Source organism: Dama dama, chromosome 30 (assembly GCF_033118175.1).
Source record: "Dama dama isolate Ldn47 chromosome 30, ASM3311817v1, whole genome shotgun sequence".
Taxonomy (NCBI): Eukaryota; Metazoa; Chordata; class Mammalia; order Artiodactyla; family Cervidae; genus Dama; species Dama dama.
This window is the reverse complement of record NC_083710.1, coordinates 19,852,545-19,877,041: the sequence shown is the minus strand read 5'-3', so window position 1 is coordinate 19,877,041 and position 24,497 is coordinate 19,852,545. Positions and strand designations below refer to the sequence as shown.

Below are 24,497 nucleotides of genomic sequence, written 5' to 3'. Positions count from 1 at the left end.
GAGAGGGGACCCACCAACACATTACAATCCAATGGGATGTGCCAGTGTTCTTTCTTACAGAAGAGAATCTCAATGGACAGCATAGGGCCACCACGTGAAAAAAACAAGTGTTAATACACTTTCCCCCTCCCTCTCTATAGATGTGCTTTTACTAATTTATCTATTTGTCCTTATTCCAAGAAGGACAGTGATTAGAAAAATTATATTTGTGTCTTAAAGCAGATTAGAAAAATACAGAACAATATTCCAAAATTACCAATAACTGTGCTACAAAACACTTTGTTTTCTGAACATTTTTTCTTTCATGCTGTATGTTTCTTTAAAAAATCAGACAGCTTTGTTTTATAATTTTATATCCTGATCTCCCAATTTAATATACAATGGGCAATTTTGCACATTTAAAAAACTATTTGAAACATGACGTCTCTCTCTCTCTCCTTTCTACCATCCTTCTCTAAGCACTGTTTTAAATAAACTGGTCATTTTTCCTGTAGAGTTTCCAATGACCTGGATTTTGCTAATAGGATCTCCCCATTTTGTCATTTATCATACTCCATTTTGTCATTTATCATGTTCCTCTGTCCCCAATATTCTCTAAAAAATGTTAGCTACATCTCAAAGTTTGATCAGATTCATGTTGTTACTTTGGTAGGACTGCTTTGCTGAGACTTCACAGGAGGTACCCAGTACCTGGTTGTCCTTCTGTGATGTCAGAAACCAATGATGATCACTGCCCAGATTCATTATTTCATTAGGAATTTCAAATAGATGAATATTCTCACTTTACTACTATTTCTACATTCGTTAACTGAAGTTATAAAGAGAAACTTCTCTTCATTGACTCCAATTATATTGAGGTACAGTTCATAGAAGGCAGGATAAATGTGTAATTTATTCCCTTTATTTGCCAGTTATCAAAGTAATGAATTAAGTGCCAAGCACCATGCAAATGGAACTAATTAGTTTTTCTAGCATCATTATGAATGCGTGGATTTAAACATATTTGATGTGTTTCAGTCCATCGCAGTTATTATTCTTAATCATGCGCCAACAGTCCCATCTTCAGCCAATGGGAGCCTCTTCACTTTGCTTTCTAAATCCTTAAACAGATCCTAGCTTTTTTTTCCTAATGCTTTTTAAAAATTGCGTCCTTACTTTCTGTTGTTATGGGATGTTCCAGGCTCATCTTAAACATTTTCTGTTCCAGATCTAGAGCTAGTCATTTCTTTAAAGGGATCCAGTTTGTTTGCTTTTCAATGGGAAATTTTATATAGAAGCTGGGTTTTACGGTATTCATTTTCAAGGTCTTTTCTGTGGACAGATTTAAGGAACTTTGCTTTGGCTTTCCCCTCCCCCTCCTCATCCATCTCTCCTCCTTCTGCTCTGCCTGCTCCTTAACATAAAATACACCATTGCAATGATTGCCATTTGAATTCAAGATTACAGTATTTTTTAAACCTCATCAATCTTATCTTATACCTGTGGTTCCTTTCTCTTACATCAATGACACCACCATAATTAGTCATTTGCTTCATCAACAATACACACACAATGAATTACCCTAAAACTAATGGCTCAAAGCCACAACAAACACAAATATGTACCACAGTATTTGTGGATCAGCAAATCATAAGTAGCTTAGCTACAGGGTCTGGTCTGTTTGTCAGGGTCTGGAGGGTCCAGAAAGCATGATTTCTGGCTTCTCTCAAAGTGAGCTGTTAAAGAATGCAAGGTATGAATGGCAATGCCTTGGGTAATCAAGCCTCAAAAATCATACAGTGTCATGTCTATCACTTTCTATGTTGAAAGTTCCTTGTCTAGGACTCCAGGTCTGAAAATGAGTCTCCACAACTTTCAACTCCAGCCTCTGAGCTCTTGTTTCCACCCTGGAGGTCATCTTTTCTTTTCATAAAAGGTAGCCCATGTTTTCTGCTCAGAAGTTTTCTCAGTTTGCTTCCTACCAATAGGAGCTCAGGGTCCAAAGCCTTCTTATCAATTTTATACTAATTTGGCCCCTGTCAATCTAATCCATGTGGTTCAGTTCAGTTCAGCTGCCCACTTGTGTCCAACTCTTTGTGACCCCATGGACTGCAGCACACAAGCCTTCCTTGTCCATCACCAGCTCTTGAAGTTTGCTCAAACTCACGTCCATTGAGTCGGTTATGCCATCCAACCATCTCATCCTCTGTTGTCCCCTTCTCCTCCCACCTTCAACCTTTATCAGCATCAGGGTCTTTTCCAAAGAGTTGTTTCTTCTCATCAGGTGGCCAAAGTATTGGAGTTTCAGCTTCAGCATCAGTCCTTCAATGAATATTCAGGACTGATTTCCTTCAGGATGGATTGGTTGGATCTCCTTGCAGTCCAAGGGACTCTCAAGAGTCTTCTCCAACACCACAGTTCAAAAGCATCAACTCTTTGGTGCTCAGCTTTCTTCACAGTCCAACTTTCACGTCCATACATGACCACTGGAAAAACCATAGCCTTGACTAGACGGACCTTTGTTGGCAAAGTAATGTCTCTGCTTTTTAATATGCTATCTAGGTTGGTCATAGCTTTCCTTCCAAGGAGTAAGCATCTTTTAATTTCATGGCTGCAATCACCATCTGCAGTGATTTTGGAGCCCCAAAAAATAAAGTCAGCCACTGTTTCCCCATCTATTTCCCATGAAGTGATGGGACCAGATGCCATGATCTTAGTTTTCTGAATGTTGAGCTTTAAGCCAACTTTTTCACTCTCCTCTTTCACTTTCATCAAGAGGCTTTTTAGTTCCTCTTCACTTTCTGCCATAAGGGTGGTGCCATCTGCATATCTGAGGTTACTGATATTTCTCCTGGCAATCTTGATTCCAGCGTCTGCTTCTTCCAGCCCAGCATTTCGCATGATGTACTCTGCATATAAGTTAAGTAAACAAGGTGACAGTATACAGCCTTGACATACTCCTTTCCCAATTTGGAACCAGTCTGTTATTCCATGTTCAGTTCGGACTGTTGCTTCTTGACCTGCATACAGATTTCTCAGGAGGCAGGTCAGGTGGTCTGGTACTCCCATCTCTTTAAGAATTTTCCACAGTTTGTTGTGATCCACACAAAGGATTTGGTATAGTCAATAAAGCAGAAATAGATGTATTTCTGGAACTCTCTTGCTTTTTCGATGATCCAACTGATGTTGGCAATTTGACCTCTGGTTCTTCTGCCTTTTCTGAATCCAGTTTGAACATCTGGAAGTTCATGGTTCACATCTGTTGAAGCCTGGCTTGGAGAATTTTGAGCATTACTTTGTTAGCGTGTGAGATGAATGCAATTGTGTGGTAGTTTGAGCATTCTTTGGCATTGCCTTTCTTTGGGATTGGAATGAAAACTGAGCTTTTCCAGTCCTGTGGCCACTGCTGAGTTTTCCAAATTTGCTGGCATATTGAGTGCAGCACTTCCACAGCATCATCTTTTAGGATTTGAAATAGCTCAACTGGAATTCCATCATCTCCACTAGCTTTGTTCGTAGTGATGCTTCCTAAGGCCCACTTGACTTTGCATTCCAGGGCTTTGCATTCCAGGATGTCTGGCTCTAGGTGAGTGATCACACCACCATGGTTATCTGGGTCATGAAGATTTTTTTTGTACAGTTCTTCTGCATATTCTTGCCACCTCTCCTTAATATCTTCTGCTTCTGTTAGGTTCATGCCATTTCTATCTTTTATTGTGTCCATCTTTGCATGAAATGTTCCCTTAGTACCTCTAATTTTCTTGAAGAGATCTCTAGATTTTCCCATTCTGTTGTTTTTCCTCTATTTCTTTGCATTGGTCGCTGAGGAAGGCTTTCTTATCTCTCCTGGCTAATCTTTGGAACTTTGCATTCAAATGGGAATATCTTTCCTTTTCTCCTTTGCTTTTTGCTTTTCTTCTTTTCACAGCTATTTGTAAGGCCTCCTCAGACAGCCATTTTGCCTTTTTGTGTTTCTTTTTCTTGGGGATCTTCTTGATCCCTGCCTCCTGTACAATGTCACAAACTTCCATCCATATTTCCTCAGGCACTCTATCAGATTTAATGCCTTGAATCTATTTGTCACTTCCACTGTATAATTGGAAGGGATTTGATTTAGGTCACACCTGAATTCTCTAGTGGTTTTCCCTACTTTCTTCAATTTAAGTCTGAATTTTGCAATGAGGAGTTCATGATCTGAGCCAGTCAGCTCCTGGTCTTGTTTTTGCTGACTGTATAGAGCTTCTCCATCTTTAGCTCCAAGGAATATAATCAATCTGATTTCGGTATTGACCATCTGGTGACGTCCACGTGTAGAGACTTCTCATGTTATTGGAAGAGGGTGTTTGCTGTGACCAGTGTGTTCTCTTGGCAAAACTCTGTTAGCCTTTGCCCTGCTTCATTTTGTACTCAAGGCCAAATTTGCCTGTTACTCCAGGTATCTCTTGACTTCCTACTTTTGCATTCCAGACCCCAATGATGAAAGGACATCTTTTTTTGGTACTTCTATGTGGTACTTCTGCCAGTTCTTTTAAAATATCTGATGAGGTTGTTGTGACGAGGAAAATAAGCTATTTCACTGTAGATGTACTTATGTACCTGACCACACAGGCTAACTATTTAGCATACTGCCTGATATCTACCAAGCATTTAAATAGTTTTTTAAACATTTTATTTATTTAATTTTGGTTGTGCTGGGTCTTTGTTACTTGCAGGATTTTCTCTAGTTACAGCAAGTGGGGGTACTCTTTGTGGCAGTGAGTGGGCTTCTTACTCCAGTGACCTCTCTTGTTGCCAAGCACAGGCTCTCGGGCAAGCAGGCTTCCGTGGTTGCAGCCCCAGGGGTCTAGAATACAGGCTCAGCAGTTGTGGTGCACCGGCCTAGTTGTTCGCTGGAATGTGGGATATGTGGGCTCTTCCACAACTAGGGTTTGAACCCATGTCTCCCACATTGGCAGGTGGACTCTTTACCCCTGAGCCACAGGGGAGCCCTCTATCAAGAATTTAAATGTTGGTTATTATTAGTCTCATCAGCAGCAGAGGAGAATGTCAGTCTCAATTAAGATTCACCAGCCCTGAATACGATTGTTTAAAAATAAGACGTGCCAATTTGACACATAAAAGATGCTATTTTGCTCCATGCACTTCTCTGATTTCTAGTTCTATTGAACATTTATCATTCATTTATGAATTTTTAAATTTCTTCTTCTCTTTACCCTGTTTATTTCCTTTGTCTGTTCTATATAATTTTAGTTCTTTAAAATGCATACACAAGAGGCCTTTATCAGGAATACAAATCTGTTGTTGTTATAGCTGCTACAAATATATCCCGCAATATTTTGAGTTTCTTCAATGTTAGTTGTTAGACATTATTTTGATGTAGAGTTTAGCATTTTACGTAATCAAGTGTTTTCCTTTGTGATTACTTCAATAGTGTCTTAAAATCTTTATGAATATTCCAGTACTCCGAAGTTCGATTATTTGCTCATCCACACGTTATTTCAATATATTTGGGGCATATATCTCACATATAGAAAAGTGCACTGATCATTAGTTCATAGCAGACTTCCCTGGTGGTACAGTGGATAAGAATCTGCCTGCCAATGCCGGGGACATGAGTTCGATCCCTGGTCCTGGAAGATCCCACACACTGTGGAGCAATGAAGCCCACACACGACAACTATGGAGCCCACGTGTTGCAACTACTGAAGCCCGTGTGCCTAGAGCCTGAGCTCTGAAACAAGAGAGTTCACCACAGTGAGAAGCCTGCGCACCCCAACAAAGAGTAGTCCCCACTAGCCACAACTGGAGAAAGGCCACAAGAGAGACCCAGCACCGCCCTAAATAAATAAATAAATAAATAAAATTTTTTTAAGTTCACAGCCTAAGGAATTTCCACCAAATGGATATACCCATTGTATCATTCTCTTGGGCTGCCATAACAAGTTATCACAATCTGACTGTGATACTTTAGATATAAAGTATATAGTATATATACTTTATATATAATATACTTTCTATACTTTACAAAGTAAAATATACTTTTTATTATATAAAGTAATAATATACTTTATAAAATATACATACTTTATATATAATAGATGGCAGGCATCTATTATAGGACAGTTCTGGAAATGTCTGAGAAGTCTGAGGTCGATGTGCCCTCAGGGTTGGTTCCTCCTGGAGTCTGTGAGGGAGAATCTGTCCCACGCCTCTCCCTTGGCTTCTGGGGGTTTGCTGGTCGTCATCAGATTCCCTGGTGGCTCAGATGGTAAAGAGTCTGCCCACAATGCAGGAGACCTGGGTTCAATCTCTGGGTCAGGAAGATCCCCTGGAGAAGGGAATGACTACCCACTCCAGTATTCTTGCCTGGAGAATCCCATGGACAGAGGAGCCTGGCAGGCTACAGACCATGGGGTTGCAAAGAGTCAGACCAACTCTTTTACTAACTGAGCGACTAACCCTTTCACCTTTCAGGATTGTAGGGAGCCATATGTTTGGCTTTACTAGATGCTTCCAAACAGTTTTCCAAAGTGGTTTCTAGCAGGGCATGAGAATTTTGGATGTTCCACATGCTCACCAGAACTCTGGATTGACTTGGACAAAAATAATTTTCATGAGAAGATGATAATAATGATAATACCTTCTCACTAAAGTTATTACTAAAACCAGTCATTGGGCTGATTATTTTACTTATATTATCTCGCTTCATCTTTAAACTACTTTTCAAGGGAGTCATTAGCTTCACTTTTACGGACAAACAGAACTAAGCATCAGTGAGATCACATAACTTGCCCAAAGTAGCAGTAAGTAGCAATGTAGGCTTCCAATTCAAATTTGTCTAATTACCAACCTCTGAGACTTTCTGGTCCTGATAAAATGTAAATCTGGTTGCTAAGGAGGTGAAGGGGAAGCCTTAGGCATTGCGGCACAGCAGGAGAGGGTTGGTGTGGCTGCCGCCAAGGGGCCAACTTAGTGGCAAGAGGCAAAACAGCTCTAAATCTCTACTTGAAAGCTTGTTTGTGCCACTGTATTTTGGGCACATCAACCATGAGAATCTGTTACTAGGGTTAGCTTCAGACACTTCCCAATGGATGATTATTTTGAGGACTGATTCTGAGAACAGATGGAAAAGCTTAATATTCGAAAACAGAGTGATGCAAACCAGTTTGGGGGTAGAGAGTTAGAACAAGAGGTTGGGTCTGGGGTTAACAAAAAGCATCCTTACTAGCAGATCTGTGGCCCTGTTTAGTCAGTCACTGATGTCAATATGTACTCCTCAGCCCTTCAGGGCTCATTCCCAAGCCCAGTGTCCAGTTGATACCAAGTAGTACACTTAAGAATGTAGCAAGGGCTTCCCTGGTGGTCCAGTGGTTAATAATCTGTCTTGCAGTGCAGGGAACACCAGTTCAATCCCTGATCCAGGAAGATCCCACCTGCCTCTGAGCAACCAAGTCCATGCTCCACAACAGCTAAGCCCGCCCTCTAGGGACTGTGCTCCACAACAAGAGAAGTCACAGCAATGCAAAGCCCATGCACCACAACGAGAGAGGAGACCCCACTCGCTGCAACTAGAGAAAGTCTGTGTGCAACAACAAAGAGCCAGCTAGAGAAAAAGAGAACATAGCAAAAGTCAAGTCTGTTCTTACCACGCCCAGTGCTTTCATGGCACTGGGTGGTAGGGTGAACATCCATGGGGGAAAATAATTCAAAGAGCAGGAAGGAAGAACATTCTGGAAATAATCACTCTTCCACTAAAGACACTCAGTAGGCTCAGAAATTGAGAGGCTGCTTTGAATCAGGCACTGGGCTGGGTTCTTCCAGATACATCATATCTTAGCCTTCCCAGTAACCTTGAGAGAGAAATAAGTTGCTATTATCCCTATGCTACAGGAGTGGGAACTAAGCCTCAGTGAGGTTTCAAGAAACCTGTCTGAGGTTACCCAAAGGGAGAAACAAATTGCATAATAGTTCCATTCTAACAAAGGATGTAGAAAGTTTGGACCTTCTGAATTATGAACTGTGTCTTTAAGGAATCTATGGGAGTATATGCTAACTTTTATTTTTATATTTTTAAGGAAGACAATAAAAGAATATTGAAGGTTTTCCTGCTAAAAGCTTGTTCTGGAAAATGAAAACCATAGAAAAAGAACTCCAGCAATATAGACCAGCAACTCTTATTTATGAATCGTATAATGAACGGGGCTTCCCCTGTGGCTCAGCAGGAAAGAATTTGCCTGCAATGCAGGAGATGCAGGTTCAATCCCTGGGCCAGGAAGATTTCCTGGGAGAGGGCATGGCAACCCACTCCAGTACTCTTGCCGGGAAAATCCCAGGGACAGAGGAGTCTGGCAGGCTACCATCCATGGGGTCGCAAAGAGTCAGACATGGCTGAAGCAACTGAGCACATAAAGAACACGTTGGTCCAGGGACTCATATCCTATAAAAGTATCACTTTGATGAGGTTCCAATCAGTTCAAATGTTGTCGTCTTCTAACTTTGTGCCAGTGCAATTATTTTAGGAAGTACAGTTTTCATTTTAATGGGCGCTTGGCTTATTCATTTCTGAAAACATTGGTTTGATTTTAAACTCAACTGAAAATGAACACTTGGGCTTTGTCCTGATTTCAGGAAACCCGCGCATTTTTTTTCTCTATACTTTAATCAGTAGCTGGTTTAATTGCCTGACCATGTCACAGATGTCGCTGTCCCAGCTGTGTGTAAGCTTTGCCTACACCACAACCGAAGCTCGGCAGCCGTAGCGGAGCGAGAGCCATTCCAGAAGAAGCAATGTGCTCTCACACTCGGGGTGTAATTCACACCCAAGCCTGATACTCACCCGGGCTCGCTGGGTGTAGGCTGACTTCCCACGGGAGAAACAGCCAAAGAGGATGGGAAACACTGCACACGCCACCCTCCTGCGTGAGCCCCAAAGAGTGACTAAGTCATCGGAGCGTGTCTGCCCCAAACTCTAAGACTCCTCATGTACTGCTCACAGCCTTTCTTCCAGAACAAGCAGGTGGGCTTAAGCACCCCCACCAGCCCGGTTCTGAAGAGAGAGGGCGTGCAGTCTGAGGACTGGAATGCCCTCTGCCTGCTCCAGGACAGAAATGCGCTGCTGGCATTCACAGAGACAAGCAGACGATGTGGTACTGTGGTATGTGTGCTCTTAATCTCTATTTTAATGTCTCCAACAATCTAGTGGCTAATTAGCAATTTGCTGCCCACCAATATGCAAATGAATGACAAGCAAAAGCCCTCTGCATCTGTAATTATTTTGCTGATTTACAAGCCGCTCTCCTCTTCATGTAGCTTTTTCCTCTGTGTGTGCATTCATGCATCAGGGATTTCATTATTTTTAGAAGCATACACTGTACACTTTTATGCTTTAATACTTTCAGGCTCCAGTAATTACAGTATTACGGATATACATACACATTTCGCCCCCTCCAAGTCCAAATGCATTTGTCAGGAATGCTTTTCTGTTTGATAAAGCGTGGAGAGTAAGATTTATCAAGGGGCTGAAATCCAAATCGCAGAGAGAGTCAGAGCTCAAGATTGAAAGATGCACGATACTGCCGCTGCCAAATCCTTATCTGGAATCGGAGGAGTCTTGTAATATTTGATTTTCTCCCAAGCAGCTCTGGTGAATCGGAGCCACGATCTGCCTTATCCATCTGCCTACTTTGGAGCGGGGTGTTTTACTATTTGGCGGTTTAAATGCTTCACGTTTTTGCCAGCGCATTAAGAAAGGCTCTCATGTTAAATTAAGTCAATTAATAAATGAGACACATTAAGCAATCAATTTTGTCAGCCTATCTCCCCGGCATTATGTATGGTTGGCTGTAATCACAAGATAAATGCAACGGGCTGATCTATGGTAATGTTCAATAATACATTCTCCGCCAGGCTCAATTCATCAGGGAGTTTCGGTAGGGGAGGCATTTGTTATTGGCTGTCTCTGCACCTCAAGGATAACATTTCTGTCCTTTTGATTGGCCGCCTCACTGCTGCAAGATTCTAACCGTCTTATTTTGATGATGAATATGAAGGCATGCTAAGCCGGGCTGGAGCGAGCGTCTCAGAGGCTGCGCGCCTTCCAGAGCCCAAGGACTTAACGGCTTCCTCCACCACCTTCCTGTGCCAATCATCCCCCCCAAAAAAGTTGTGATGCTTTTCTTCACCCAGTGCTTTGGGGCTGTGTTAGATCTCATTCACCTCCGCTTTCAGCACAACAAGGCTAAACGAGTGTTCTCCGCCGCCGGGCAACTTGTCTGCGTTGTAAACCCCACGCACAACCTAAAGGTGAGTGGCTGGCTACCGTTTGATGTTCCCGTGGCTCGGGTTCAAGTCCTTCCTCGGGGGGCGGGGGTGGAGGGAGCGGCGTCAGGGACCCTCCCACGGAGCCCGGGCGCTCCAGGCAAAGGTCATCCCTCTGCTACACAAGACGGTGTTGGGTACCCGAGCCCGTGCTGGGTCCGTTCTCCCTCTCCCGTGTGTGGATGCTCTCGCGACGGTGTGGTTTGTTTCCCTGCCTGGCAGGGGCAACTAGAGTCAGCGTCTATTTCTTTCCCCCACATTGTCAGCCTAGGAGTCGGGGGTGGGGGTGGGGGGGTGTCAGAAGTGAGGGTGTTGCAGGGAGCAAGGGGCGTCCCCCTCCCTCTCCCAAATATTTGTGGGCAAGTGTTTAGGAGAGAGGGTTTGAAAAGTTACCCACACTGCAGGCTGTCCCGTGTGCTGGAAAGGCAGGCAGGCAAGCACACGGATTTCTGAAGCCCCTCTGGTTGCTCCTGAAGTAGCTGGGCTGGGGGGTCGCGGGACAGGACCCCTCGCCCCGCACCAGACAGGGGTCTGGGAGCTGGGGAGGGGGCGCTTTCTGCAAAGTGTGTTTTCCCTGTGCTCAGACTCAGCCTGGGGGGCGCGGGGGCTGGGGTGTCGGTAGGAGTTCGTCTTCCTTGCTTCCTGAGAGCTGGATGCGCCAGGTGTATCGAGGACGGGAGCAGGCAGATTGTTTCAGTAGCATCGTGATGAACCCCGCTCGGAGCCCCCACTGCTGGAATCACCGCAGGCGCTGCGGCCCTCACAGCTCTGCCGTTAGGTCAGCGCCCTTTAAGAGGACGGCCTCAACACGGGCTCGAGGGACCGCTCCACATGCCCCGCCAAGACGAGGGGAGAATGAACGGAGAGCCACTAGGCTTGGGCCGGAGGGAAGGTGGGCAGGCGGGGCGGTAGGGGGCGGTGCGAGGACGCAGCTGAACTCCCCCGCACCCCAGTGTGGAAGTCGCAGCCGCCTGGGCTCCGTCCCAGAATAAACGATGGACTCGTTCGGGAGTTGCTCTCATTATACCCGAGGCTGAGCGAAGAGGGGGGGAAGGGCACGTCTGCGGCTAAGCCCAGGAACAGTCTCTGCGAGCACAGATCTGTCATTCTGACCACTGCTGTGCGGCAGGTCTTATTGCTTGTTGCTCATCACTTTATAAACTCCTGCAGTCAGACTCTCTTCGGTTGGAGCCCTGCAGGCCAGTGCTAATGGGTACCTCCTCGCACGCCCACCCTCAACGATTCCTGGAAGTCCCCAGGACGGACAGCTGCCAGGAGCCCCTGGGGTCATATGCCAAGGCCCTTCCTGGATGGAAGGGCGATGGGCTACCTTGAGACCACTATGGTGCTCTGGACCTAGGAAGGGATTCTCTGCAGTATCCAAGCTGTGATGAACACCATCTCAACTGCTCTGCCTCTCTCCCCCGCCCCTCCCGCCCACCTCGCCATCTCTCCCTCCTTCCTCCTCTCTTCCCCTCATTCCCCTATTTCTTTTTCCCTTCATGGCTTCTGTTTATAAATGGGAATTCACCCCCAGTCATCCTTGGCAAAGTGTATTAAAATATGATTCTGAATTCTGTTTTATGACTACTTTTGAGACCGCCTTCAAACTCCCATTATTTTGTCACTTTACATTAGTTACTTCCCTGTGGCAAGAAATTCTGTTTATTCCTGCTTTGCATTTTAAAACCTTTACAAATTGTTTATGAGACTTAACGTTTCCAAAGTTTCGATTTATATGGTTCGTTGGCTGCAGCTGATGGTGGAGGGGGAACAGGCTGCTAAGATCTCGGTAGGGGATGGACTGAAAATCATCTGTGCTTGTTTCGGTGATGTCAGCCTGGATTTTGACAGGCAGTCCTGCTGCCCAAACCCAGGAGTCCAGAGTCAGGGTTGGAGACCTTAGATCAGTGGTCACCAGCTATGTGACCTTGAATGACTCCGTGTCTCTGAGCCTTCCCTTCTTCATCTGCAAAATGAACCCATGAATCTCTAGCCTGCCTCCTCCATGGCTCTGTGAGGCTGTGAAGGGATACTCCAGGTAGATGGGCTTTATTAACACTCCCCTCCACCCCCCAAATTATATTATTGCACATCATTCGTAGGGTTCCATTAGGAATTTCAAAAGTTATTACTTACAGCCTTCAGCCAACTTAGAAACCATATAAGCAGTAATATAAAAATAGGAGACACGTGCTTTGAGAGGCTACTTCCCGTGGCTCACTTTGTCATGTACATACTCATTTGACTTTTCATTTCCCATAAAAAGCCACTTAGAGATTTTGCTCAGATGAGTGTCCTCACAGATAAACAAATCAAACTGAGGGATGCTCATGTTACCAGGGGGTGCGACAGGACACACAGCATTTACAGAGGCTGGGCCAGGTGCAGACAGACCTCTGCAGCCCAGGATGCCTCTATGAAAGTCTCATCCATGCTCCAGGTGGCCCAGCAGGTAAGTTCTACCTGCTTCTCCAACTGAGAGCTAACAGCTTGGAACTTTTTTTGGAGCTTTTAAAGGCACTATTCTCTAGGAACACTGCTGCTCCATCATGAATATTAAGAAGTGCATAAAACCTCGAAAGAAAGTGCTCCTTCCAACCATTCCTTTCCACAGACAGGCCCCGGAAATATGCCTTGGATGTAAAAACCTGCAATCCACATAGGAAGAAAAGTCTTTTTTTAAAGAGAAAACAAGTTGTGGCAATGTTAAACCAGAATGGCGATTGATCTGCGGCGCTTCCCCGCACTTTGTATGACAGGCCGGTAAATTATGTGGTGACCAAGGACACAGACATTGCAACCTTGCTTTCAAGTTTCTAGGTTGTGTGTTGCTACCAAGAGGAACTGAGAAGCCTGTGTTTTTCTTTGTGGAAGCATTTTTGCACTTTGTCCTTTCCTGCGCTTTCCTGAGAATGCTAGCAGTACTTCGGGAGCTGAGGCAAGTGCCGAGTTACAATCAAAAATCACTTACTGAGCAGAGAAAACCGAGTATTTACCATGCTTCCATAGGTCACCTTCATTCTCAATCTCATTATGGCGACTTACTCAGTAACCTGGGATTCCTTCAAGCTAGCTTGTTCTGGAAGCTTGCTTCTAAGTGGAAGGCAAAGGCCTTCCCGGGGAATGCAGACAACCCAGTTAAACCCATTACACTCCTGAAGCCCACCCTACTTAAAAGGGGTGTTAGTCGCTGGCCTGAAATAAGAGGTTCTCCTGCTTCAAGAACAATCCATGGCAGAGCTGGCTCTGTGGACTGCAGATGGCACTCTGTGTTGCCCTGTGTCTGTCTGTAGAGATGGCTCCTTGAAGGGATCAGGCCCCCCAGTTCTCCATCCCAGCCCATGGAAAGTGACTGCCAAGGAGCTGGTGAGCTTGCCTGGCTGCCGTCTGCTTCCTCGCTCATGGAGGTCACTGAAATGTGGCCCAGGGGCTGCAGGCTGGCACCGAGCAGGGCGCAGGCTCATGTCCTGATTTAGCACCACGTTCTCCCTGCTGTCCTTTGCTTGTCTTCAAACCAAGAAAGCGTTTCTCTCCTGGCTCCTCTCCCATCCACACACGCTGCTTGGACAATGCCCTGCCCCGGGCAGCCCTCTCCGCTCCTGCCCCATCTCCAGCAGTGCCCTTTGAAGAGTGGACTGGCCAGTCTGTGTTTCTGGCCTCTCCAGGGAAGGGTCTGCAGTGGCTGCCAGGGCCCCTCTGGGGTCGGAGCTCAGCACTTCCCAAGCAGACAGGCGCTGAGCTGGGGCTGGCTAGACTTCCTTCCTGTAACCACAGCGCTTGATAAACCAGCTTCTGAAACAAGTCTCGCAAAAGGGTTTCTGGCAAACTTCCAAAAGGCCCTAACCTCCCTACCGCTCCTGGGAGGCTATCCATGCCTCCATCCAGTGGGTCCAATCCCCGGAGCCCTTTCCTGTTGTAACCCGTTAACCCTGAGTCTATAGACAGACATATGCACACACATATGCACACACACACACACACACACACACACACACACACACACACACTCAGAGCGCGCATGCGCACGCACACAGTGGGAGGGGCATATAGGACAGTGTGGGCTCTAAGTGCCCGTGCGTGCTAAGTTGCTCAGTCGTGTCTGACTCTTTGTGACCCCGTAGACTGTACCCCACGAGGCTCCTCCGCCCATGGGATTCTCCAGACAAGAACACTGGAGTGGGTTGCCATGCCCTCCTCCAGGGGATCTTCCCGACCCAGGGATCGAACCCACGTCTCTTGCATCTCCTCCACTAGCAGGTGGACCCTTTACTACTGGCGCCACCTGGGAAGCCTAGCAGACACTAAACCTAAAATTAGGGCATTTTAGTACCACGACTTCGAGCATCCCCCTGCCTTCCATTCTGAGACCAAGCCATGTGGATGGATGTGTGCCGGGTGACGGTGGGGATGGGGGAGGGGCTGCATGGAGCGGGGGGAGGGGATCATCAAGGGAGAACCGAGGCAAACCTCACCTCCAGCGCCTCGACTGTTCAGGGGCTACCCTTCGGAAATCCCGTTCTGGCCTCTGGGCTTTCACTAACTGACACAGCGCAGCAGGCAGCCGAAGGGAAGTTAAAGACCTGAATGTTGTTTTTAGAGATGTAAAGGCGGCCTTGGAGTGTGCAGCCTGAATGCCTAGTTTCTGGCAGTTCAAGATGGTTTAGTAGCCGGCGGCGTGTGGGTTTCTCACTAGCTCTTCCTGACACAGCCACCTCTGAGTCCCATCCCCCATCCCCTGGACATTTCAGCATCTTCCTTTGCTGTCCAGGCTGGAGGCTCTATTAGCGCCTTAGATGGGGGTGGTAGGGAGGTGGGAGGTAGGGAGGGGATGGGGGGATGGGGGAGACCAGTGGAGGAGGATAAGGGGGGGACTGAAGCTGGCCCCCGAGTCACTCTCTGAGCTTCAGTCTGAAGGCTTTCCCATGCCGCTGCCTGCAGTCCTTCGGTTTCTGTGAATACTGTGTGACACTTGGCTCTGCAGGCACAGAGCAGTCATGCGGCTTTTCTGGTTAATGGTGATTGTAAATGAGGCTCCCGAGTCACATAACTGGAGGCTCCGGGCGGCCATTTGGGTAGCGGTGTGCGGTGATGGGGAGGGCAGGGGAGGCTGAAGCCGGTGTGGAGGTGAGGTGAGCCCACGACCTTGGCATGCCTTTCTCTGGTAGCCCCTCACCCCCCCCACCCCCACCCCCCCCGCAGCAAATTTTGTGGGTCCCTCAAGCGGCAGGGACTGCTTGGAAGCAAGGAGAAAACAGGGACTGAACACTTTCTTTGAAATCCACAGAGAGGTCAGAATTATTTGGATGGCTTCCCTGGGGTAAGGCAGAATATTTTTCTAGCAATTAACAATAAGAAAAAAAATGAACTGTCTTGGAGTGGTATTTGACTCTTGGCAAAGTCACAGATGATCAGGTGGTTGGATGGCAACACTGATATTCAATGGACATGAACTTGGGCAAAACTCCCAGAGATGGTGAGGGCCTGGGAGGCCTGGAGTGCTGCAGTCCTTGGGGTCGCAAAGAGTCGGACACGACTTGGCGGCTGAGCAATGACAAAAAAGTCATCTGGACTCAACCAGCTGTGCTCCCCAGAGGGGAAAGCTGGCCAGTTTAGACACGAGGTGTCACGTGGAAGGGGTCCCACCCCGGAGAATGGAGCCCCACCCTCCCGTGGGGATCGCCAGCTCAGAGAACGATGGGGAGAATGTCAGACCTGGGAGGCTGAATCTTCTTAGTCTACAGTCGAGGAAACTGAGGTGAGAGAGGGAAATGACTTGTATTTCCTACAGCTGCTGTAGCAAATCACCATAAATGGGGAGGCACAAAATCAGAGAAATCTATTTCTCAGAGAAATCAGGAGGCTGCAGGTCCAAAAGCAGAGTACCAGCAAGGCCAGGCTCCCTCCAAGTTTCTAGGGAAGAATCTGTTCCTCGCTTATCTGGCTTCTGAGGGTTCCTTGGCTTGTGGCCTCATCTCTCTGCCCCTGCCTCTGGGGTCACATGGCCTCCTTCTCTCCTTTCTGTGTCCATCTCATAAGGACCCAGGTGCCTATATTGAGGGCCTATCTGGATTGTCCCTACCTGGACAATCCAGGATAAGGTTTCATTGCAACATCCTTAATTTAATCACACTTCGAAAGCTTTAATCCCTCAGTCGTGTCCAACTCTTTGCGACCCCATGGACTGTAGCCTGCCATGCTCCTCTGTCCATGGAATTCCCCAGGCAAGAATACTGGAATGGGTTGCCATTCCCTTCTTCAGGGAATCTTTCCTGACCCAGGGATCAAACCTAGGTCTCCTATATTGCAGGTGGATTCTTTGCCATCTGAGCCACAAGGCAAGGCTAATCACACCATTGGTCGTATAATATTCTCTCTGTTGCTCTTTAAGGTAATTCAGAAGTTCCGGGCACTAAGATGTGAATATCTTTTTTCAACCCATTACTTCCCTCTTGCAGATTCAATCTATTTTGTGACAGAATTGGAACCGGGAGTTAGGTCTCCAAAGGTCAGACCCAGATCCCCAGCCGCCCCAGGCTGTCTTCCAGTTAGTCCAAACTAAACATCCCTTGCTTGAGTGCATGCTGTGGAAGCAGGAAATTGTGGGGAACCCCTTCCTGCACCCCATCAGCCCTAGATCAGCCAGTGTGACCCCATGGGCTGCACCATACACCCTATCATCTCCCCTTTATCAGACCCACATTTCCTTAGCAAATCAGGCCCTCTTCATCACCTTACAGAGTGCTAAGTCAATTCATTTGTGTTCGACTCTCTGTGACCCCATGGACTGCAGCCCACCAGGCTCCTCTGTCCATAAGATTCTCCAGGCAAGAATACTGGAGTGGATTGCCATTCCCTTCTCCAGAAGATCTTCCTGACCCAGGGATCAAACCCACATCTCATTATGTTTCCTGCATCGGCAGGCAGGTTCTTTATCACTAGTACCACCCGGGAAGCCCTCTTTATCACCATCCTCCCTTATTCCCCTATCCCTTCCATAAATTTTCTTTCCTGTTTCAAATTCTTATAATATAATCTACGTGGATGCCTGCACATCATATTTTAAAAATCAAATGATAAAGAGATACACTGTCAGAATCATAGAGCAGTAGATCTTGCCCTTAGCACATAGTTTGTAAATCCACCAGATCAATACAGGGGTGAAGCAGTGGGTGTAGGGAAAACACACAGGCTTTGGGGCAGAAAGAGCTGAGCTCAAATCCAGACTGTTCCATTGGCCGATGGGTGACTTTGAACAAATGACTTCGCCTCTCAGAGGCTTCATTTCCTTCTCTATAAAAAGCAGAAAAGAACGCCCACCTTGGATGGGGCTGCAAGGAGTAAATGAGCTCACAGAAGGAAAACGTCTGCCATGGAGGAGAGAGTCGGCAAATAGCAGCAGTTATTGTCAACACGGGTCATTACGATAAAAGCTAAAAGCCGCTCCTCGGAAGCTGGAGTCAGTCTCCACACCACTCCACCTTCTGTTTTCCTCCACCTCCCCTCCCTTCCTTTGGGCCTCGGGGCCTGCTGTTCCTTAGTACTTGTGAATTGCCCTTGGCCTTCAAGACAGTTTTGAATAGAACAATTCCTTGCCTTATGTAAAAGTCAGATTCGTCCTTATTGCCTAACTTCAAAGAAAACCCCGAGCCCTGCTTGAGTTCCGAGCCTGGAAGTGCAATGGGCGAGGGGCTGGGTTGGGGGAGGATGGGCATGCCAGTGGGACAGAGGCTGGCACGTGTGCCCAGGTGCCCAACATCCACAGAGCCAGGAGCCCTGCCACAAAATCCCCTCTCTTCCCACCGGAGAAGGGTCCTCATGACTTATGCATGCTTTCTTCTCATTAGCCGCAGCCGAGTAAGCACAAAGGCCAGCAGGTCTGTGAGGGACATCTGATCGGGGTGAGGGTCTGAGGCTGAGTGACACCATTGAGAGATGCAACAGGGCGGGGAGAGGTAAGCGGGCAAAACCTGCAGGCTCCCTGGGAAACTAGACATTCATTTTCTCTCTGCCTGCAGCTCATTCTGCCTTGAGGAAGTCCCTTCCCTCTGAGCTAGGTGGGATGGGTGATGCTTAATGGAAGCTTGGTATTCTTATTGAGTTGCTAAGTCGTGTCCAGCTCTTTGAGACCCCGTGGACTGTAGCCCACCAGGCTCCTCTGTCCATGGGATTCTCCAGGCAAGGATACTGGAGTGGGTTGCCATTTCCTCCTCCAGGGGATCCTCCTGACCCAGGGGTGGAACCTGAGTCTCCTGCATTGGCAGGCTGAACCACCAGCCACCACTGAGCCACCACTGGCAGGCTGATTTATCACTGAGCCACCTGTATCCCCTGAAGTCAAGGGAGAGAGAGTCTATGGCCTTTCTGAGCCAAGAAAGAATTTCCTGGATCCTATCATCAGGCAAGTCTATAAAAAGTACCAAGAAAGGCCACAGAGCTGGGCTCTTCCTTACTCCACCTGAGTTTCTACACACACACACACACACACACACACTCAGGGTCCATGGAAATTCTGAGATGCCAACCTTTTTGGACCGTGAGCGGTCTCTGAATAGCAGTGCAAGATCAGAGGGTATAAAGCCCAGTGGACAGGGTCCCCAGCACCACCGTGGAGTAAAAATGGGATCTTTCTTCCCCACCCAAACTGTCACTGACCTCCAGCCTTAGGAAAGAGGTAACAGGAGAGATGGGAGAGAAAAGAGGAACATCCTAGTTGAGGTCATGGAGCACAGGCTTTGGACTCAGACCTAGCTGGGTTTGGATCCAGTGATGTCAGTTCCCTTGAGTAACCTCTTTGACCTCCCAGAACCTGCATTTCCTCAACTATTAAAGTGATTATCGTGAAGGTGAAATATAATGTAGATAAACTGCTTAGTACAGCACCTTGTACATACTCCACAGATGGTAGCTGTCATCACTAGTAAGTGAGCTCCTTAGAGATGTTCCTGATGCACGAGATGTACCAAGATTCTTTTGCCCAACTTGGACAAGTGATCAAACTTCTCAGACTGGATGTTGGGGGAAAGAGAGGGAAGGGTCAGCAGTAAAAGGACCTGTCTGTTGACTGACCAAGATTTTTGAAGCATAGTAGGTTCAAGTTCAGGCTTCCCAGGTGGCTCAGTGGTAAAGAATCTGCCTGCCAATGCAGGAGACATGGTTTGACCCCTGGGTTGGGAAGATCCCCTGGAGAAGGGAATGGCAACCCACTCCAGTATTCTTGCCTGGAGAATTCCATGGACAGAGGAACCTGGCGGGCTACAATCCATGGGGTCACAAAGAGTCAGACATGACTTAGCAACTAAACAACAACGGGTTCAAGCTCAGGGAACCAGAGCCCAGGTCCTGGTTCAAACAGATGAGACCCAAAGGGGTGATGCCCAGGGTCAGGGCAGGGCCCACTGCTCTATCTATGCTACCACACTGCTGGGGGCTGGGGCGTTGGATAAAGATGCTGCCTCTCTAATACAAGCCACACATGCTGGGCATCTTCCCAGGGGGTCCTTGTCCTTAGGACCTCGCCAAGGTAACAACTAGCCAGGTAAACGTGGGGCATTAAAAAGGCAATGTTCCTCGCATGTCTACTGCTGGCACAAATACATAGCAAAGACTGGGGTGAGGCTGGAAGTGAAATCACCCAAGCCACAAAGCCATAACCCCAGACTTTCAGATAGCAGGGTGGGTCAAGTTCTGCTACAAAAGGTGACCTTTTCATCTTGACCTGGGGCCCAGGATGAAAGCACCGTCAGAAACCAATCTGTGATCAGCCTAATGTTTTTAGCAGAAGAATAGGGTCCCTATGGATCATTTAGAATTGTGGTCTAACTGGAAATGTCAGTTTTACTTGCAAGCCGCTGTATCTCTTAATCATTTCTCGGTCCTTTAATGTATTTTTTATCACAAACCTGTGATTAGGAGGGAGCTGTGTGCTGCAGGGCTGTCTCCAGGCGGTACCAGGAACTCCAGCTGGAAGAGACTGAACTGTGGAAGGGGCAGGGCCCCCCAGGGCAAGACTGGAGAGTGTCCTCTATGGAGGGGAGAGGCCACTGCAGACCATTTTGGGGAGGGTTAGCATGGCATTAGGAAGGCTCCACAGAGACTGAACCAAATCCAGATCGATACAAGATTTTACAAAAGATGGGCCAGCTAGTCTAGCCATCTGCTCAGCTTTGTAGCCAGACGCCATGGTCCCTCAGATCTAATTCCTATGACTTCGCCAAGGATGTGCCAGGAAGTCCAAGGCAGAAAGCCACTCAGAACCTCGCATTCCCTTTCTATAAATTACAGGTATATTGTGACTCAGGCTAAGTTGGCTACATATCCTGAAACCCACAGGCTGTGCTTTTCTGCTGTCCCAGTTATGCACACAGTAATAACAATAATGATCAGAACAACCACAAAATAGCTACTTTTTATGGAAGGCATGCTATGTCCAGGAACTGTGTTAAATGCTATGCATTTAATTCTCCCTAGGAAGTAGTATATTATTATCATTCCATCAAAGCAGAGGAAAGGAAAAAAGCTTGCTCAATGATACACAACTCTATGCAGTGGAGCCATTTAAAATTAACATCCTGTGTGGGTGGCTCAGTGGTAAAGAATCCGCCTGCTAAGGCAGGAGGCTCGGGTTTGATCCCTGATCAGGGAAGATCCGACACGTCATGGAGCAACTAAGCGTGTGCCCCACAACTATTGAGCCTGTGCTCTAGAGCCGGGGAGCAACGACGGCGTCCATGTGCTGCAGCTACTGAAGTTGAAGAGCCCCGGAGTCCGTGCGCTGCAACAAGAGAAGCCACCGCAATGAGAAGACCTTGCACGTCAACTAGAGAGTAGCCCCCGCTCACTGCAACTGGAGAAAAACCTGCACAACAACGAAGACCCAGCTCAGTCAAAAATGAATACAATTATAAAAAAGAACTCCTTTAAAGAAAATCCTGTGCTTTTAAAAATGTCTTTGTATGTCATCCCTCAGCATTCCTACTTCACAACAAACAATGTTGAGTGTATTATTTTTCATTTAAAAATACTGAGCTGAGATCCTGGCTCATTCACTCTGTATGTACATACAGCAAACACACACAGATGCCCCAGCTCTTGGGGGACGATCCTGGGAGGCTTGCTCTAGGATTCCCTGGGCTGCCCCGTGGGATGGACCCTGTGGCCAATGGCAGCAATTTTGTCCCTTCCTCCTGCCTCCTGGAATCTCTTCCCAAAGAAACCACTGTATGAAGTCCTTCTTTCAGGCTCTTCTTTGGAGAACCCAAGTTAAAACTACGTATGTGTGTAGTAGAAGTGTGAGTCGCTCAGTCATGTCCTACTGTTTGCAACCCCATGGACTATAGCCTGCCAGGGTCCTCTGTCCATGGAATTCTCCAGGCAAGAATACTGCAGTGGGTTGCCATTCCCTTCTCCAGAGCATCTTCCCAACCCCAGGGATCAAACCCAGGTCTCCGGCGTTGCAGGCAGATTCTCTACTGTCTAAGCCACAGGGAAGTCCACATATGTGTATATGTTTCCTAATTAACATATTTATTGAGCATTTCCTAAGTGCCAAGTGCCATGCCAAGTGATTTACCCAAATTGCCTTTTTAAAAGTTCTCAGAACAATGCCAACAGTCTATGTCCAAATCACATGGGGGGAAGCTGAGGTACAGAGAAATTAAGTAACTTGTCCAAGGGTGCATCCAATGAGTGGTAGAGTTTAATTGGTGCTTTTCACCTCTGTGTTAAGCTGTCTCTCCCACTCTGTCACAGACCACCTACTTGGAAGCTTCTACAAAGAGCCTAGCTTTCCAAATCAGGCTTGATAACAACTGTGACTTTGGGGGACTTCCCTGGTGGTCCAGTGGTTAAGAATCTGCCTTCCAATGTAGGAGATGCAGGTTCGATCCCTGGTCAGGAAACTAAGATCCCACAAGCCGAGGAACAACCAAGCCCCAGCACCCTCAATACTGAAGCCCGAGCGCCACAACTAGAGAGTCCATGCGCTGCCTCAAAGGATCCCGCATGTCGCAGTGAAGGTCCAGCACACTGCAGCTAAGACTCCACGCAGCCAAATAAGTAATAAACATACACATACTTTTACAAATTACGATTTGTACAAAATACTTGAAGGAAGTCTTGGCAACAACTTTACCTAAGTGTTTGACTCAAAATCACCTGCAAAAAGGGAAGTTCATGTCCCATGATCATTTTTTCAAATGGATTACATGGTTGGAGGAGGATAGAGTGTCTGAAACTAGCATGCATGCTTAATGGCTCAGTCACGTCCGACTCTTTGCAACCCTGTGGACTGTTTTGTATTAGGTCAGACAAACCAGGATAGCAATTTGAGTCTCACAAAATAATGACTATGCCTTCTTTGTTATGTGTGTGTGTTTGTGTGTGCAGTCACTAAGTCGTGTCCGACTCTGCAATCCCATAGACTGTAGCCCACCAGGCTCCTCTGTCCATGGGATTCTCCAGGCAAGAATACTGGAGTCGATTGCCATTTCCTTCTCCAGGGGATCTTCTCCGACACAGGGACTGAACCCGTGTCTCTTACATCTCCTGCCTTGGCAGGCAGCGTCCTTTACCACTGAGCCGTAGCACTGACCCCTAAATCTGGGCCACGGGATTGTCTTGTCAAAACCTCACTTGCTTCTCAATGACAGTGGGAACTAGTCGACCATGTCAGAATGCAAACGCTCTCTAAGCACTCGGATATCATTAAACAGGGCACTTTTTCTCTGAGAAGAAAAGAAAGAAATCTTTTTATTCAAAATCAAAAACATACTTCAAGAGAATGAGGCTCTTACCCTGTCACACCTGCTCTCTCAGAGATCCACGGAACTTTGAAATTTCCTTTCCCATTAGCAACCATACTTTATTATCAAATTTATTTTTTAAACTCAAATCAAAGAGGAGCGAACTTTTAATGACCATTTTCTACCTAATTTAACTCAGCCTCTACCTTGACTTCTGGTCAGCCCTTCTCCTAATGCTCTTCAGACGTTTCTTCTTTCCAAAGCTGCCGTGAGAAGCACAGAGTTGAGGGAGGCATCCGGGTTAGAGGTGGGCTTATGGCAGAAGAGCGGAAGGATGCTTAAGGTCTTTGCTCCCAGTGTAGGAGCTGGAGCCGTGCAGGGCAGCGTCTATACTGACTTCCGAGGAAAACGCTCAGCCAGGCACCGTGGCCGGAGGTCACCAAGGTGGTCAACCCCAGAGTCACCTCAAGCAGCAGCCCTGACATCTGGGGAAACTCACAGAGGCTGCAGAGGGCTCACGGGGGACGCGGACATGAAGGAGCTAAAGGAATTCTGGGAGGAAAGTGCCTCCGGCTTGAGCCATGTGCCATCACTGCCCTTCCCAGCCCCTGTGATGCCTACTCGTCTCTGTGGCCCTCGGGCTGACCACCTCACCTGGAGGACCACAGGGGCAGGGGCCTGGCCCTGCAGCACCTCTGCTGCCCCCAGCCCTGCACACCCCCACCCCCACGCCCGGAAGCAGGAGGGCTGATGAGCACATGAAGAAGCTGCCCCACTGAAAAGTCAGCTCTCTTCAGGACTTCCCCTGCTGGTCCAGTAGTTAAGACTCTGTGCTTCCACTTCAGGGCACAGCTTTGATCCCTGGTCGGAGAACTAAGATCCCACAAGCTGCACAGTGGAGCCAAAAGAAAAGACAGTCTCTTCACCAAGTGATGCTGGGAAAGCTAGACAACCTCATGTAGCTCAATGAAGTTAGAATACACCCACATACTATACACACAAATAAACTCAAAGTGGCTTACATTTAAGCCATGACATCTTAAAAGTCCTAAAACACAGTCAAAGCTTTCTCTGACATAAATTGTATCAATATTTTCTTACATAAATCTCTCAAGGCAAAAGAAGTAAAAGCAAAAATACACAAATGGGACCTAATCAAACTTAAAAGCTTTTGCATGGCAAAGGAAACCATCCACACAACAAAAAGACAACTCATGGATGGGGAGAAAATATCTGCAAACAATGCAACTGACAAGGGCTTCATTTCTAAAATATATAAACAGTTCATACAACTGTATCAAAAAAACAAACAACCCAATCAAAAAATAGGCAGATGACCTACATAGACATTTTTCCAAAGAAGACATACAGACGGCCAAGAGGCAGATGAAAAGATGGTCCACAATGCTAGTTATTAGAGAAATGGAAATCAAAACTACCATGAGGTACGAAGTCACA

At 47.0% G+C, this 24,497-nt stretch overlaps 1 protein-coding gene and 1 long non-coding RNA gene across 2 annotated transcripts in view; one reads left to right on the top strand and one right to left on the bottom strand.

Moving 5' to 3' along the window:
- Nucleotides 1-24,497, bottom strand: part of LOC133049518 (uncharacterized) — a 304,845-nt gene that overhangs the window by 32,816 nt on the left and 247,532 nt on the right. The gene's annotated exons all lie outside the window — the stretch shown is intronic.
- Nucleotides 10,132-24,497, top strand: part of SIAH3 (siah E3 ubiquitin protein ligase family member 3) — a 72,408-nt gene continuing 58,042 nt past the window's right edge. Inside the window, exon 1 of the mRNA XM_061133578.1 lies at nucleotides 10,132-10,281. Coding sequence (XP_060989561.1) covers nucleotides 10,147-10,281 — 135 coding nt within the window. The 5' untranslated portion in view covers nucleotides 10,132-10,146. The remainder of the gene's footprint in view (nucleotides 10,282-24,497) is intronic.